Source organism: Pagrus pagrus (assembly GCF_965226575.1).
Source record: "Pagrus pagrus genome assembly, chromosome: 4".
Taxonomy (NCBI): domain Eukaryota; kingdom Metazoa; phylum Chordata; class Actinopteri; order Spariformes; family Sparidae; genus Pagrus; species Pagrus pagrus.
The window spans coordinates 18,316,701-18,331,726 of NC_140188.1; the positions used below are offsets into that span (position 1 = coordinate 18,316,701).

The following is a 15,026-nucleotide window of genomic DNA, read 5'->3' on the forward strand; positions in this document are numbered from 1 at the left end:
TATGATTCCTCTTAGGAGCAGCTTCAGGCCATACTAAGGTAAGAAGTTTTTAAAGTAAAAACTCAAGGACCTCAACTCAGAGTGCAAAAAGGAGCAGAGACAGTAGTTCATCTAACACATGGTATATCTTCCTGAAACTTCATGGGTTGAAAGTCATGTTGTTCATCAGTACGACTGTCAGGCCCACTGTATTTTGTTGAAGGACACACACAAAGACCATATTTTAATGTTTTTGATTGCATCTCAATCCTTGCTGACAAAATCGCATCACTTTGTGTTAAAAGGGGTGGAGACATAAAGGCTAAGATGTAAAAAAAAAAAAACATTTTAAAATGGTTTATAGCATATGCAATTTTAGGGGAGGGGATCGTAAAATGCATAATGGTGCATTAAAAATAACTTTTAGCACATTTAAATCAATAATTTTAAAAGCGGATGGAATTGGTAATTTCAAAAAGTGGTGGAGACAGTGTGAAGTGTAAATGACTTTTATGAAGCCATAGCTGTGAATTTGAATAGAGAAAGAAAGAAAGAAAGAAATAACAAGAAATTGTTCTCTTATAACTATTACCTATAGTAATGATAGCATGCATTCGCCCCAATGGGATTTTAGAACTACCTCTGTTCTTTACATTTTTCACAATAACAACTATCTGAATTTGCTTAGTTGGGAAAAAAAATAAATATTTGATTAGTTCAAGGTGGTGAAAGTCTTGTTCGTGTTACTGGCGGTTTGGCCAACAGGCAGACCAACAGCCTCAGGCCCAACCGCTGACGCACTGTATACAGGCTGCAGCTTGTCAGACAGGCTCACACCTCTGCAAGCTTTCAACCACTCAGGTATCTTAGGAACGCATTCAGCCATCAACGAGATACTCAGATACACACTGATTCGACACGTAAGATTGAGGATACTGGTGGACACGGGACAGCCTCTGAAAGACGATACCTTGTGAGTAATTTCATGATATATGGGTTTTGTCTATGGGGGAAGGGGCTTTAGTATATTTATTGGGGCCAGTGTGGATACTTTTGCACAACTAATTTAAAAAAACACAGGCTACTTATTCAATTCAGTTCAATTGGATTTATTTTATTTGTGTTGCCAAAGCACACTTCGATGATGCTGAGTAGTAAGTTGTGCACTGTTCAGTATGGCATGCACACAGCAGGACAGAAGAATTTGAGGGAGTACAAAGGGGGCCCCTCTGTCTCAGGTCTGCTATCTGTTAAATTCAACCTGCAGATGTTTTGAGGAGAAAAAAGAGCAAAGGGTACAGGGCGAGCAGGTCACAGTGTTTTCAGAAAGGGAAAATAATGTCAGAGAGAGAGCTGTAGGTTAACTTCTCAGCCAACGGAGAAAAAAGTAAGTCTGGTGGTATTTACCGTCTTATTTGCATGTAAGCTTTTGAGGCGCCATGTAACGTCACAGGTGTACACATGACTGGTTTCAACTTGAGCATGTAAGGTAAACAGGTTTGTAGCAGAAGAGAAAAGTAGAGTTAAGCAAGACAATGTAGCATGCATGCAAGCGGGTAAAGCAGAAAGAAAGGTTTGAACAGGGTCTCAAAACAAGGTCTGGTTTGAGTTAAAAAGTTATTCGGCTGTCTCTCCCTCCACACAGCCGTGAGGTTTTGGAAAACTTTGACATGCAAAGTGCCAGAATGAGTGTTGTTTTTCTGCGCGAGAGCACAGCTGCACTTAAAAGTTGTTGCCACACAAGACTGTGCGAGTCTTTGTATCTTCTGCAGCTCAGATTTGCTAAAATATTTAGAGCTATAAGGGAAAGTGGAGGCAGTTAGGCTAATAAGTGTGTCAATAATCTGCTGAGAAATGGTGTCAAGGTGTCATACTGTCTCATTAAGGAAACCGGTTGAGCCGGGTGGTAGAAACAGTAGCATTATTACATACAGCATATAGTACTACCCTATATGTTTAGCCTTAAAACCCACATCTTATTATATTTGCACAATTACTCGTACACTTGTTCATTCATTCAGCCAGAAACGGATTTAAGATAGCTTATGAAAATCAGCTATGATTACCATTCAAGTTTCCTCTTCTCTCCCAGTTCTTCTCTCGTTTACTCAACCACCCACTCAGAGAGAAAAAGGCGATTAAAAGTCAGCCTTAAGATGATTTACTTTCTGTGAAATGCACAATGACTCCAAAATGGGATGACTCATGCTATAAACTGGAGTGTGAAAATTTGATTGTGAAACGAGCCGGTCAATTATGTTTGAGGACTGGATGACTTATACTGGACTGCGCTGCTGAGGCATGCCAGAGCGAATGACTTGGGGCATTTCCGGTGTCTCCATACTCATATTCCATATTCATAATCTATCCTTTTCTACCTATTTGTTCCTCAGGTGTTCTCACAATCAAGATGGCCACCTTTGACAACGACACCGACTTCCTCAATGTCAGTGCCTTCTACTGTAAATTTGATGAAGATTTTAAATATATCCTCCTTCCTGTCAGCTATGCCCTGGTCTTTTTGGTCGGCCTGGCGCTGAACGCCACAGCGCTGTATGTGATTGTGTTCCGCACTAAGCGTTGGAAGCCCTCCACGATCTACATGTTCAACCTGACGATGTGTGACACTCTCTACGTCCTCACGCTGCCCTTCCTCATCTATTACTACGCGGATGAGAACGACTGGCCCTTCAGTGAACCGCTCTGCAAGCTCATACGCTTCCTGTTTTACGCCAACTTATATGGTACAGTGGTGCAATGGTACATAACCATTGAATACAGCGAAAAACAGATATGGTACAGTTATGGCACATGTGGATAACATCTGATGCAATATAGTATAATGCACAACAACAACACACAAGATGACATGACGTGACCCAATAAGGAACACAATACAACACAATTTGATATGATACAACATGGTACGCTATGATAAGATACATCAAAACACACTACGCTATGATAGGCTACAATACACTACACTAGGCCACATAATGCTAGGCTACAATGTGCTACGGTATGGTACAATTAGGCCATGCTACACTAAGCTACTAAACACAACAAGCTACAATACAATACTCCACATTAGGCTGCACAATATAAGGGTACAATATACCATACTGTACGTTCATTGTGACATGACACACTTGGCTATGCTACAGTACAGTACAATATACTATATACTACATTAGGGAACACTACACTAGGCTACCACACGAAACACTGAGCTAAGATACAACATGAATAGAGACAACATGCTATACACTACGGTAGTCTACACTTGGTTGCACAATATTAGGCTACAATATGCTATGCTAGTGTACAGTAGAAGATGTAACATTAGGCTAGGTTAACACTATTGAAAGACAATATGATATGACACGACACGCTATATGCCACAATACAATAGGCTAAAATGTGCTACACTACAGAAAAATATGATACACTACACTTGGCTAGGCTACAATGCGCTACGCTTCAGTACGGTTCAATTATGTTATGCTACGTAAGGCAACTATATGATATGTTTTGGTAATATACAATAAGACATAACATGGCATGCTATATGCTACCATACAATAAGCTACACTAGGCTACAATGCAATATGCTAAGGTAAAATATGCTACATTAGGCTACGCTACACTAGGCTAGCATATGATACACTATGTTAAAATACAATATGACCAGACACAACATGCTATACACTACGATAACATTCTCTACACTAGGCGGCACAATATTAGGCTACAGTACACCATCCTACTGTACGTAGCAACATGCTACATTAGGCTGCCCTTCAGTAGGCTACAATGCGATACGTCGCGGTACAATATATTACAACAAAATTCAATATGATATGATACAATAAAAAACAGGCTACATAATGCATTGAAGAATAGCAGGTTGCAATACAACAAACTTTTTTTCAAGTTGAAGTTCATTTTATCATCAATATGTTAAATGTATGTATTTACATTGATATAATACGGAAGCCCTAAAGGGCCATGCATTCATACATTTTATTTCCTCTGTTTTCCCGTGATAACGAGTTAATTTAATTTGTTTTCTCAAGATCTCAAGTTATTATCTCAAAATAACAACTGCCGTTTTCCCGAGATAACGGGATAATTTTCACGAGATCTCGAGATAACGAAACTTTGTTTTCCCGAGATAACGATATAATTAATTTGAGATCTTGAGAAAACAAAACGATAGTGTAGTATATTAAATAATTGCAGGAAACATCATTCAGGTTAGCAATGTCAGAGGAGCAGGAGCATATCGATCACCGCGTCACATATCTTTTCAATCAAGGCCTGACATCGGTCAGCATGCCATGCCACTTGTGTGTGATGGAAATCTCAGGCCTATCATATCACAGTCATTATCTCGACATCTCGAATTAATTATATCGTTATCTCGAGAAAACAAAGTTTCGTTATCTCGAGATCTCGAGAAAATTATCCCGTTATCTCGGGAAAATGGCAGTTGTTATTTCGAGATGATAACTCGAGATCTCGAGAAAACAAATGAAATTAACTCGTTATCACAGGAAGACGGAGGAAATAAAATGTATGAATGCATGGCCCTTTAGGGCTTCCGTAGATATACAATTTGGTATGACACAATACAAATTCATATATGATTTGTATTGTATGTATGATCTGACAATGAGACACAAATTGACATGAAATACATACTGATAGCTAAAACGCTAACTAATATGGTTGAAATTGATTTTGGTTTTAAGTGCAGTATGAAAAAGCTCGTATTAAACATCTATCACTCCGGCAGGTTCCATTCTCTTCCTGTGCTGTATCAGTTTGCACCGCTTTGTCGGCATCTGCTATCCAGTGCGCTCCCTGTACTGGGTCAGCGCTCGTCGGGCCAGGCTGGTATCTGTGGCAGTGTGGGCCTGTGTTTTATTCTGCCAGGCACCCGTCCTCTACTTCTCACGAACTAGGTGATTTCAATTTGCATAACTCTCATCCTTTCTGTCTTTTCCCCTTTATTCCTCCTTCACTTAGTTAATACTCCTTTTCACTGATCTGAAAGTGTTTTTAACTGCGGTCTATTGATTTTTGTGGGATGCCAATTTTGCCAAGTGCCTTATCTTCTCGTGCTTTAATGGGACACCCTCGAATAAACAACCAACCTGCTGGCTACAAATTTACATTTTATTTCCTCCTATCTCTTTTTATGTGCTTCAATGCCAAACAAGGAAGCAGTAACATTTAATAATGCCAATTTATTTTAACCTCCTGTGCCAGGGATGTGGACACAGAGCGGGTCTGCTACGACACCACTAGCCCGGAGCTTTTTGATGACTTCCTGGTGTACAGCTCAGTCGTGTCAGTTCTCATGTTTGCTGTGCCCTTCATGGTGGTGATGGTGTGCTACGGGCTCATGGTGCGGAAACTTCTGGAGCCTGGCTGGGGTTCTGAAGGGGGAGCCGAGGGAGAGAGAGGGGGCCTGGCAGCCCAGCGTATGAAGCAGAAGTCAGTGAAGATGATCATCATTGTGCTGGCAGCGTTCATGCTCTGCTTCCTCCCTTTCCACCTCACTAGGAGTCTTTACTACTCGTTCAGATACCTAAGGCAGGTCAATCCAGCACAGGTGAGGACCAACACTCTACACACTATTTTATAACAAATGTGTTACTTTAAAAGCTCAAGTGTGTAATTTGTATGTGTTCATCAGATCAGCTGTAGTTTGCTGGAAGCCTCCAGTGTGGCCTACAAGGTGACCCGACCTTTTGCCAGCGCCAACAGCTGTATAGACCCCATACTTTACTTCCTGGCTGGGCAGGACGTCCGCAGTAACCTCACCAAGAAGATGAAGTTGTCCAAGTTGAAATCATCAAGTGTGAATGAGACAACGCAACTCTGATCCAATACCTCAATCTACATTGGTAAAGATGCAAAAGGTTGTGGGGACATGGTTTGTGCTTTCTTCAAGAGTAGACTTTTCAATCTTCAATATCCACCAGCTGTCTGTGCAGCAAACACAGGACCCCTGAGGGTTGGAATCTCCCCATGAAGAAGCAAGTGTGAAATTAAAACCAGGGAAACTTTAAAACCCAACTGGACTGTCAAAAAAGTACAGCTGAGCAACACAGCATTCAGATTTCCATCCATAACCAGAAAGGGTGAATGTTCAGATTAGAAAAAAATCAGATATACAGTAGACGACGGCTGAAGGTTATAAATAAAAATCTAAATCATGTAGCATATTCCTGAACTGAGGAATTAGAAGCCTTTAAAGGATTTCTTGAGTTTATATTGTTTGTTATTTTTGAATGTAAAGTGAGAAACTAAATTATATGACGCTCCACTGCTGTGTTTTTTGTTAAGTGCTTGTTATCTCCTGTAGTGTCGCCCACAGGTGACAACAAGCATTGGTCAAATTTGAGATTTTGGGCTGTTTGGCTCCCATAACATGTCATCAAATCATCCAAAATATACAGTACATTTAGGTGTTTATTTAGTCCAGATTTCTGTTCTGAAATGCAAATTAGCACCTATTTAATTGGAAAGCCTTGTTTGCATTTTTAAACAAATAATACAAACACAAATGTCTTAATGCAAATAACTAAATAGGGATGTTTCATGTTTTTCTTTTGTTTGTTTTCTTACCCTGTTCACCCGTAGTGTTAGTTTACTGGACGACTAGAGCACCTGATGTTTGGACGTCTTTAAGCCACACATCAGGTGAAGAGGGCTCAGATGTTTGGCCACTTACAGGCTTTTAAAGGTTAAGTTCAAACAAAAATGAAAATTCAGTCATCATCTACTCAACCCCACGCCGATGGAACGTTTTAGTGAAGTTTCATGGTCCACAAAACATTTCTGGAGCTTCACAGCAAAAAAGCGCTGTAGCATTCTCCTGAAGAACTGAAGTAGATGGGGACTTGCTTTAAAAATACAACTAGAAATAAACATGATATGGCTCCTCACAGCTCGTCCAGCATCCATCTTTTTTAAAGCCAAAATCCTCACCTGACATGCCATCGGCGTAGGTCGTGACTACATTTTCATTTTTGGGTGAAGATTGTTTTGAATCTCCTGGAGAAGTATATGTTTGTGTGTGTGTGTGTGTGTCACTTTGTGTCATAAAATGTGAAGGAACTAAAAAATAACATAATAAACATCTATAATATATGCAGTACATTGTGGTGATACTTCTCATTATTTGTCTCCTGGACCAGAATGCTTTTGTTTAATCTGGATGATATCATTTGTGTCAAGTAAAATATAATTATTGCATTATGGCTGTAGAATGAGTCTCACTGTCATTATGCAAGACATTTACAACAGTTCATCCTTTAATGTTAGTTCACATGTTATCTTTGTCTCTGGACCATACGCTCTCTGAGCAGCTGTCTGGGTATTTGAAATGTCAGCCAATTGGTTATGAGTTTAACTGTAATTTGTGGGAAGAGTAATCTCATTGGTGTTGGCTTCACTTGGTTTACGTAATCGGTGGTCCTTTTGTCATGTGAAACAAAACCACCACTAGGGGGTTGTACTGCCTTACAAACAAGGCTATGGCTGATGAAGCATCAGGAGTCTTAGCTCCCATTACACAGACCCACACCTGACACATTCACAGAAAAAGCCACATTATTATACAGTTTGTTCGCAGTAATAACGGCAAACAAGACCACATTTAAAATACACCTCTTCTTTATTTCAAGAGTAAAAACATCATACAGAAAAATGTAATATTATAAATGCAATCTACAAACTTGATGAGATGAATGTTTTCTTTAAATCCTTCCCTTCTATCAGCAACACTTCAGCATGTCAAACATGTAATAATGATAATAATAATCCTAATGAGAGCAAGAATAGTCATAAAAACAGATCAAATGAAAACATGTAACTGCTGCAAACAATAAATATCCAGTCCTCCAGACACGCTGTCATATTCCTCATAACGACATAATAAGAAATATTGAAAATGAGTAGCTCGATGATTATAGTACACTCTTTAAAAACCCACGAGGATGTAAACTGAAGCCAACTGAGCTGCAGTGACTTTGAGGCATCTTAACCACTAATCCTCTGCAGCCGCTGGTTGGTTTATTTAATTAAACAATAAAAAATAAATATGTGTGCGTGTGTGTGTGTGTGTGTGTGTGTGTGTAAGTGGGAGTGGTTTCTTACAGTTATTAAGATTGCATAACTGGAGTCTGGATTTGTATGCTGCATGTGTGTGCAGGACTTTTAAAAGTTCATGATTAGAAAAGAAAAACACTGAAATGTTGCACTCAAATGAAAATCATATTTCTGTATCTATCATGTTGATTTTAAGCTGATATGCATGATGCGTGACAGAGTCTAGCAGTTTTTGATCGATGGATTTGATATGTGTTTCTCTCATTGGTGCAGCATCTCTCACCTCATACATACTGTTTGCTAAAATTATAAAAGCCAGGTATGGTCTGTTTTTCTACACCCACCCATATTTACATATGTACATTCATTTACATGCTCTATTCAAAAAAAGTGATATCTGCCCTTCTATATTTTTCAGCCCAGGTCTCAAATGACAATTGCAGCCTCTAACTGCCATTGGGATGCAGTGTTGTTTAAAAGAAATGCTGTGATACAGTATTGGGGCCAACTTTAAAGGAGACATATTCTGCTCATTTTTAGGTTTATAATTTTACATTGAGCTACTACTATATTGGTTTACATGCTTTTAATGTTCAATGTTGTCTGAAACGCTTTGTTTTAGCTCCAGTCTCTTTAAGGCCCCGCCTCCTGAATACCCAGTTTGCCCTGATTGGTCAGCCTACACAAGCCTGACCCAGCACCACTTACAACAACAGGGCAGCTGTGCTAAATCATTTCTTACATGCCAAACTAGCTGCTATGCGTATGTTATGCAAATATGTGACATGGTGACGTAGTGTGATGTCACAAAGTCACGGAAATAAAGGCGGAACAACTGAGGAGGCGTTTCAGGGGCAGTGTTTTCAGTGGGAGAGAGGAGCTTCTGTTGGTGCAGACTTAAAAATAAAAACAAAACATAATAGGTCTCCTTTAAGAGCACATTTTGGTCCCTGATCACCTACTAGGACCTAATCGAGAGCCTAAAAGTTACAAATGTTAAGTCAAAGCTGACTGCAGGTGAGGTGCCAATGCTGAATGAATGTTTCTCAAACTGCAGTGAGCTTCTTCTGTTAAGATTACATTCAACATCTACAAGGCCTGAAACCTCCACCCACCTGCAGTTCCCATGTGAGCAGAAGAGAAGCTAGATCACTTAACTATATATAAAAAATATTAGAAAACAAAAAAATGTTGAATTTGATAACGTTTTCCTCCACGTAATACTTACTGTAGTGCTACTGTGGTCTTTAATCAAGTGTCATATGACCCAAAATAGATATTTTATGTCAGCTGAGCTATATTTGCTATTTGAAAGCCTTCTTAGTCATACGGGACTTGATTGAAGACATTTTCTTCTGTTTTTAACATACACACTTGTTTGTTTCAGTCTCACTGCTGTCATTTTGTCAGTAATGTATTCCACAGTGGTGTAGTCCTCACTTCACTGTACACAAGAAAAACTATGCGTCTATTATAATGGGCGCATAAGCAAAAGTGTGCATATGTAGATGTGTCAGTCTACATGTACTCTATGTAGCCCATGTGTGGTTTTGCCCCTGCGTTTATGTTTTTTACATGGAAGCACAAATACAGGAGCTCAGAGTTTTCTCCTCCTCCTCCTCCTTCCTTCTAGTGTCAGGTGTTTGTCATCACTTTCCACTCTGCCCTTTGAGTTGAACTTCTATGATACATCTGTAAAGTACAATGTTTGTTTATATAATAATAAATACAGTTGTAATAATCCCCTTATCGTGTGAATAGGAACAACTTCTTCCAGCAGGAGGTGGTTCTTGTGTCTTTTTTGGTGTCAGTTGTCTTGAAACACCCTCCACGCCGGCTGTCAGGTCGTCACCGAACGATGAGATCATCTTCAGCGAGGTAGTGATATCGTACACTGTCTCTCTGTCTCTTCACCTGGAAGAGGGAGTCAAAATGTCAGGGAGGTGGCAGGATGAGCATGTGAAGCACAGAATGAAAGAAGGAGGGAAACTCTTTAGCCTTCTCGAAGCACTTGCATCTCGTTATTCAATCATTTGGGCTGATTTGATGCACAGATGATTGCCTACTTAAGAGATTCTTTTGAAATTCACCAGATGGTTCTGACAATAGGCCGGGCCACATGCTTACGGTAATCATGCTGATTCAGAGAGCGCAGGAACATGTGCACGAGAGGACCAGAGGAAACAGAAGAAACTCATTTCCTAAGTCATTTCACAGAAACTCTCTGCTCGTCTGATAAACTGATCATGCTGTCTGTCATTTCCTCTCCCAGTGAAACAGACTACATTATTCAGCGTTGATGATCTCAAACCACTTTGCAGCACTTTAACTCCTAAGTGTGGAAGAAAATAGAGAGAGAAGTGGAAGGAGAGACGCGATTACAGCAAGAGGAGGGAAGGAAGTGTGCGTTGTACCTCCTGATGCCGGATGATGAGGAACAGAAAGATTTCCCTCCAAACAGGGAGTTTCTTTGCTCCTGGGATGATGTCTTGGTTTCCACGACGACGGGTTTGTGCTCAGGGATCTGGGCGACTTGAAACCTGTCAGTCGAGCAAGAGATAAGATCACTGTTAGATTCAGATAACATGGTAGTTTATATATAAACTTGTTATATTCAAAAGCCTGTAGCCCATTGTTTACAGATGGCTCTAGCATTTCTATAACTTATCTGGAGTGTGGTAAAATGTGAACATGTCAGCGGTGAATGATGTATTGTGATGTTTTATGAAACAATAAGGCCGTGGCTCACCTCCCCACAGACAGCACCGTCAGCTCTCCCTCCTTCCTCTCCTTCACTTCATTTCCTTCCACTTTTTCTACAGTATTTGGCACAGCAGCTTGTGTATGGTGGGTGTCCACAAACACTCCGCCCAGCAGGGGTCTCTTCTGCTGGTCCTTGGATGTGTCCAGGGAGGGCAGGATGAGGCTCTGAGGGGGCTTCAGGGGATCCTTCAGGGAGTCCAGGGGAGGGATGAGGACAGCGGGCCATTTTCTCTGGGCGCAGCGGGTGCAGCGGTAGCCGTGTTTGGGGGCCAGGCCCGAGAGGCCAGAGATGGTGTGGAGATGGGACTGATGGGGGCACAGCCTGGGGAGGGAGCGGAACGCGGACAGGGGAGACAGCATGGGGAACCTGGGAGGAAGAGGAAGGAGTGAAACTGATTAGATACATTTAAACACTTTTCAGGCGTTTTTACATTCAAATTAGTCAAGATAAAGGGGATTTTTTTTTTTATTCCATTCATTGTAAAGTATAATCTGTGATCACATACCCCTCATGATTTCTGAACACACGCATATGCACGAAAAACACACACTGGTTCCCTCATCTTGGTCCTATATAGGGCCTCTTAATAGATAGTTAAAAGTGTGATATATAAGAATTTGCCACCTGTTGAATTCATACTCCAAACAAATAGGGGGGCAGCAAAGCACTTGAAACTAACTGTGTTCTGTTAGCTGGTTAGCTCAGTTAGCCCTGCAGCTAGCCAGAATAGTTTCACATCAAACTCTGTGAATTAAGGGGTTTATTTCAACCAAACCAGAGTGTATGCTTGTTGGATCAATGGAAAGACTAACCAAGCTGGTTTTGGTATGTTTTATGTTGTTTCTGTCAGATGAAGAGTCTTTTACAATGTGTTGACAGAAGTTAAGCTGGTCTTAGTTCAGATTTTGGGTTTATTTTAGTTACTGAAAAGCTAAGAGAGCTTGTGGAAGGTGGAACTTGAGGTACAAAGTGTTATGACGAGACAGGATGGGCCAGGGCTAGCTGCTTACAAACACTGCCTTTGTTCAGTGTGACTGTCTAAATGGAAAACAAATTGAGAATTAAAATGTAAAAGTGCTCTGTGCACCCTGGGCTCTTTCCATTGTTATTTTGTATAGAGAAAGGCAGAGCTAAAGCGATGAATGCAGCTGTGTCCCTGTGTTATATTAGTTAGTGGGTGACCTGTAGTAACCCCAGAACCTCCCACCACACACACAGGACCTGAAAGCTTTCCAGACTTCGGTGCATATCGCGCCTGTGTGTCAGAATGTTCTCGAATCTAAAGATCACATGTTACAGCAGCCCATTGAGCAGCAGAACACTGCCAGAGGCCTCTGTCACCTCTCATTATTGTGGATGTGGCATCCGTGGTAGAGTGCACTGGGGACATTTACCAACATGTAATATTGTGAGATAAGTTGAACTTAATTGATTCTGTGGGAGAAGCTTGGTCTGTAAATTGGAGTACAAAGATGACAAATGATTCTTCAGTGTCATCTCCGGCCAGCGTTAGTTTACACAGCAGTCCAAACACTCACTGCGGTCTGAAGCAACATGTTGCTGGACTTGTTAGATTAACCTCTAACTACTGCAGCAATCTTTCGACGGCCACAGATTACAACCAAATTTCCAGCCACAGCTACACTCGGTCGTGTAAATGGTGTGACTTTGAGTTACGTGACAGCCAATGAGCTTAGTGACAGAGAGGGTGTTTCAGCCTCATGACTCAAGAGACAGCGGTTACAAGTGTGTCAGACAATCACTTCAAACATGTGGGGGTGAGTCACTGCCAAGTGTCAGCTCAGTCCAGAACTCCACTGAGGAAATGAATCCCGCAGTGAGATGACTTCTCTTAATGCTTTACTTTCCTTTTTGAACAAATAAATTGAAAACGTTTAGGCATGCATGTTCATTCAAGGTATAGAATACATGTCTAAGCTACATATACGACACAGGACACAGCACCAGTGTCTTATTTCCTCTGCTAGATGCTTTAAAGTATGAGGAAGTATATTTTATTTATGGTAAGAAGAATTAAAGCTAGTTTGTAATGGAAAATATGAACCATTACCATGTTTATTTTAAAAAAAGTAGCTCTACTGGGAGTTTGACGCAAGTCATAAATATTTTCCATTAGTTTACCTCATAACTATGTGCAATTGTAAAGATTGATATATCTGATGTTAGTGGACCACATCCGTCTGAAGAGCTTTCTGCTTTCATCTCAGAAGAGCAACTTTCTCTAACTTTTGACAAGGTTTTCTCTCCTCTCTCTCTGCCTGAACCTCCTGCCATAAAAGCACTTAGACTTTGTTTTATTAGAGCCTCTTGCCAGGCAGCGACAGGAGCCTCCTTCCAAAGATTTCACTGCCTCGCTTCACCCAAACTTTCCTTGGCTTTCCTAGCTTCACCATGACTGAGGAAAAGTATGTAATGATTTGTGTGTGTGTGTGTGCGTAACGGTGTGTGGTCTCGTACTTGATTGACGAGCCTTTGCTTATGGACATCTGTTTGCTCTCGTACTCCAGCAGCAGTTCCTCCAGCGCAGCAGCATTTTCTGCAACACACACAGACACACACGGACATTCAGATGAGACTCAATCAATGATGTTGATGGCAGAGTTTTATCTGCTCCAATCAATACTCTAAATTTGACTGATCAAACTCGCCCCCAGATGTGTTTTAGACCATATTAAAAGTTTATGAATGACATTTATCTTTGTGCTTATTAGTGATTGATTGGAAGAGTTGACTTTTATGGGAAAACAAGTCCAGATGCATCAATTGATTTCCCTCTATTCCGAACATTAACCGAAGTAAAGCAGCTGACAGTCTGAGCTTGCAGCAGTGGGGACAGTCTCTGACGTACTGGGATGACACTGTGTTCCCCTCTAAAGCCACAAGAGATGAAGGGCTCTGACCACTAGCACATACGTGACATTACTGTTACTGTACTCAGCTCTTACCTTTCTTCTCAGTAATGAGGCGAACCAGAACACTGATGGTGTCTTCATTCAGGTCATCAGATATGTAGGGACAATTGTTACCTGAAGCGAGCACAAAGGACAGAGACAGAGAAGATTAGTCTTTATCAATGGACATATATTTTATAATAATGTATATTGCATTTTAGGTTCTAAAACTAGTATATTTACATTTTTTGACAGTATTTACATACATATAACACAATGTACAAACTATGCCATATGCATATATCAACAAGTAGTATAATTTTAATATGTAGTGGAAGATACCTGCAGCATAGTTCAAACGTTTAAATTATCACCAAAATGTGAAGAAATAACAGTGTTGGGGTTACGTTAGAGAGGTATATCAGATATATACTGAGGTTAGCATGCTAACCAGCTAGCCCCTAGACATTTTTTTTTGTCAAGAGGTGATAGTCTGATAGTAAACAGCACCAACACTCCCCTCATGGTCTGAGCTCGACCGCTAGCTGCAACATCAACTTACTAGCTGACAGCAGCAAGCCGCGTGTTGGCAGCTGTTTAGAGTGGTGAAGAGAACGAAAACTCGACTGGTGGCCAATTCTTACAAATTGTGCCTTTAACTACCCATCTTTTATTTCTATCTTATTGGAATAATAATAATAATATATTGGCATGTATTTTAAATTGAATGTGCAGTTCACCCATATTTTTGTGTATCTGTCCTACTGGGGCTATTAATCATAAAAACAGGTAGACACACTCTCATCAAACAGATTTCCATCACGACAACTTCCCCTCACAGCTGTCAGAAAGAGAGTGAGTGCGGTTCACACAGTGCATGTCACGGCTTGGATATTTTGCCCCGCTGCACGATGGGACTGATAAGGATGGATGCGGATGACTGAACAGCAAAGAATAGCTATGCCTCCATGGTAACCTCCCCGACCATCCCATAATAGCACAGCACAGTGAGGCAGCTGAGAGGAGTGCGACGAGGGCACGGGGGGGGGTCCAGAATAGCTCACTCAGCGATCACGCTCCATTCAGCTCTGTTGAAGCACACAGGACTCTGTGTGTGTGTGTGTGTGTGTGTGTGTACAGTATTTGTGCAATGTACCAGACCCCCAATGCCAGGTGACTGTGTGTCTGTGTGTTACACAACAAAATGTGGCCGTATAAATGCATTTGTGTCCGTGTGTGTTTCTCTT

At 40.9% G+C, this 15,026-nt stretch overlaps 2 protein-coding genes across 3 annotated transcripts in view; one reads left to right on the forward strand and one right to left on the reverse strand.

Annotated features, from left to right (window-relative positions):
- The first annotated feature begins 772 nt into the window (after window positions 1-772).
- On the forward strand, window positions 773-7,150 carry p2ry2.1 (purinergic receptor P2Y2, tandem duplicate 1). Of its 2 annotated transcripts, XM_084350521.1 has the most exons (5): window positions 773-952; window positions 2,373-2,723; window positions 4,778-4,946; window positions 5,254-5,599; window positions 5,684-7,150. In XM_084350521.1, the coding sequence occupies exons 2-5, from the start codon at window positions 2,390-2,392 to the stop codon at window positions 5,870-5,872; spliced, it is 1,038 nt and encodes a 345-aa protein (XP_084206647.1). In that variant the 5' UTR covers window positions 773-952; window positions 2,373-2,389; the 3' UTR covers window positions 5,873-7,150. The 2 variants fall into 2 exon arrangements, with proteins under 2 accessions (XP_084206647.1, XP_084206648.1); XM_084350522.1 differs by lacking the exon at window positions 773-952 and having other exon boundaries at window positions 2,014-2,723.
- Window positions 7,151-7,668: 518 nt separating this feature from the next.
- Window positions 7,669-15,026, reverse strand: part of relt (RELT TNF receptor) — a 29,312-nt gene continuing 21,954 nt past the window's right edge. Inside the window, exons 7-11 of the mRNA XM_084352062.1 lie at window positions 13,834-13,914; window positions 13,346-13,424; window positions 10,853-11,233; window positions 10,518-10,643; window positions 7,669-10,017 (exon numbers count right to left, since the gene is read on the reverse strand). Of these exons, the coding sequence (XP_084208188.1) occupies window positions 10,014-10,017; window positions 10,518-10,643; window positions 10,853-11,233; window positions 13,346-13,424; window positions 13,834-13,914 (671 nt within the window). The 3' untranslated portion in view covers window positions 7,669-10,013. The remainder of the gene's footprint in view (window positions 10,018-10,517; window positions 10,644-10,852; window positions 11,234-13,345; window positions 13,425-13,833; window positions 13,915-15,026) is intronic.

Excerpts from the sequence above, each read along its gene's own strand:
- p2ry2.1 (XM_084350521.1), top strand. The coding sequence starts at position 2,390 with ATGGCCACCTTTGACAACGACACCGACTTCCTCAATGTCAGTGCCTTC. Across the intron at positions 2,724-4,777 it reads GTTTTACGCCAACTTATATG|GTTCCATTCTCTTCCTGTGC; the intron begins GTACAGTGGTGC and ends TCACTCCGGCAG. Across the intron at positions 4,947-5,253 it reads CTCTACTTCTCACGAACTAG|GGATGTGGACACAGAGCGGG; the intron begins GTGATTTCAATT and ends CTCCTGTGCCAG.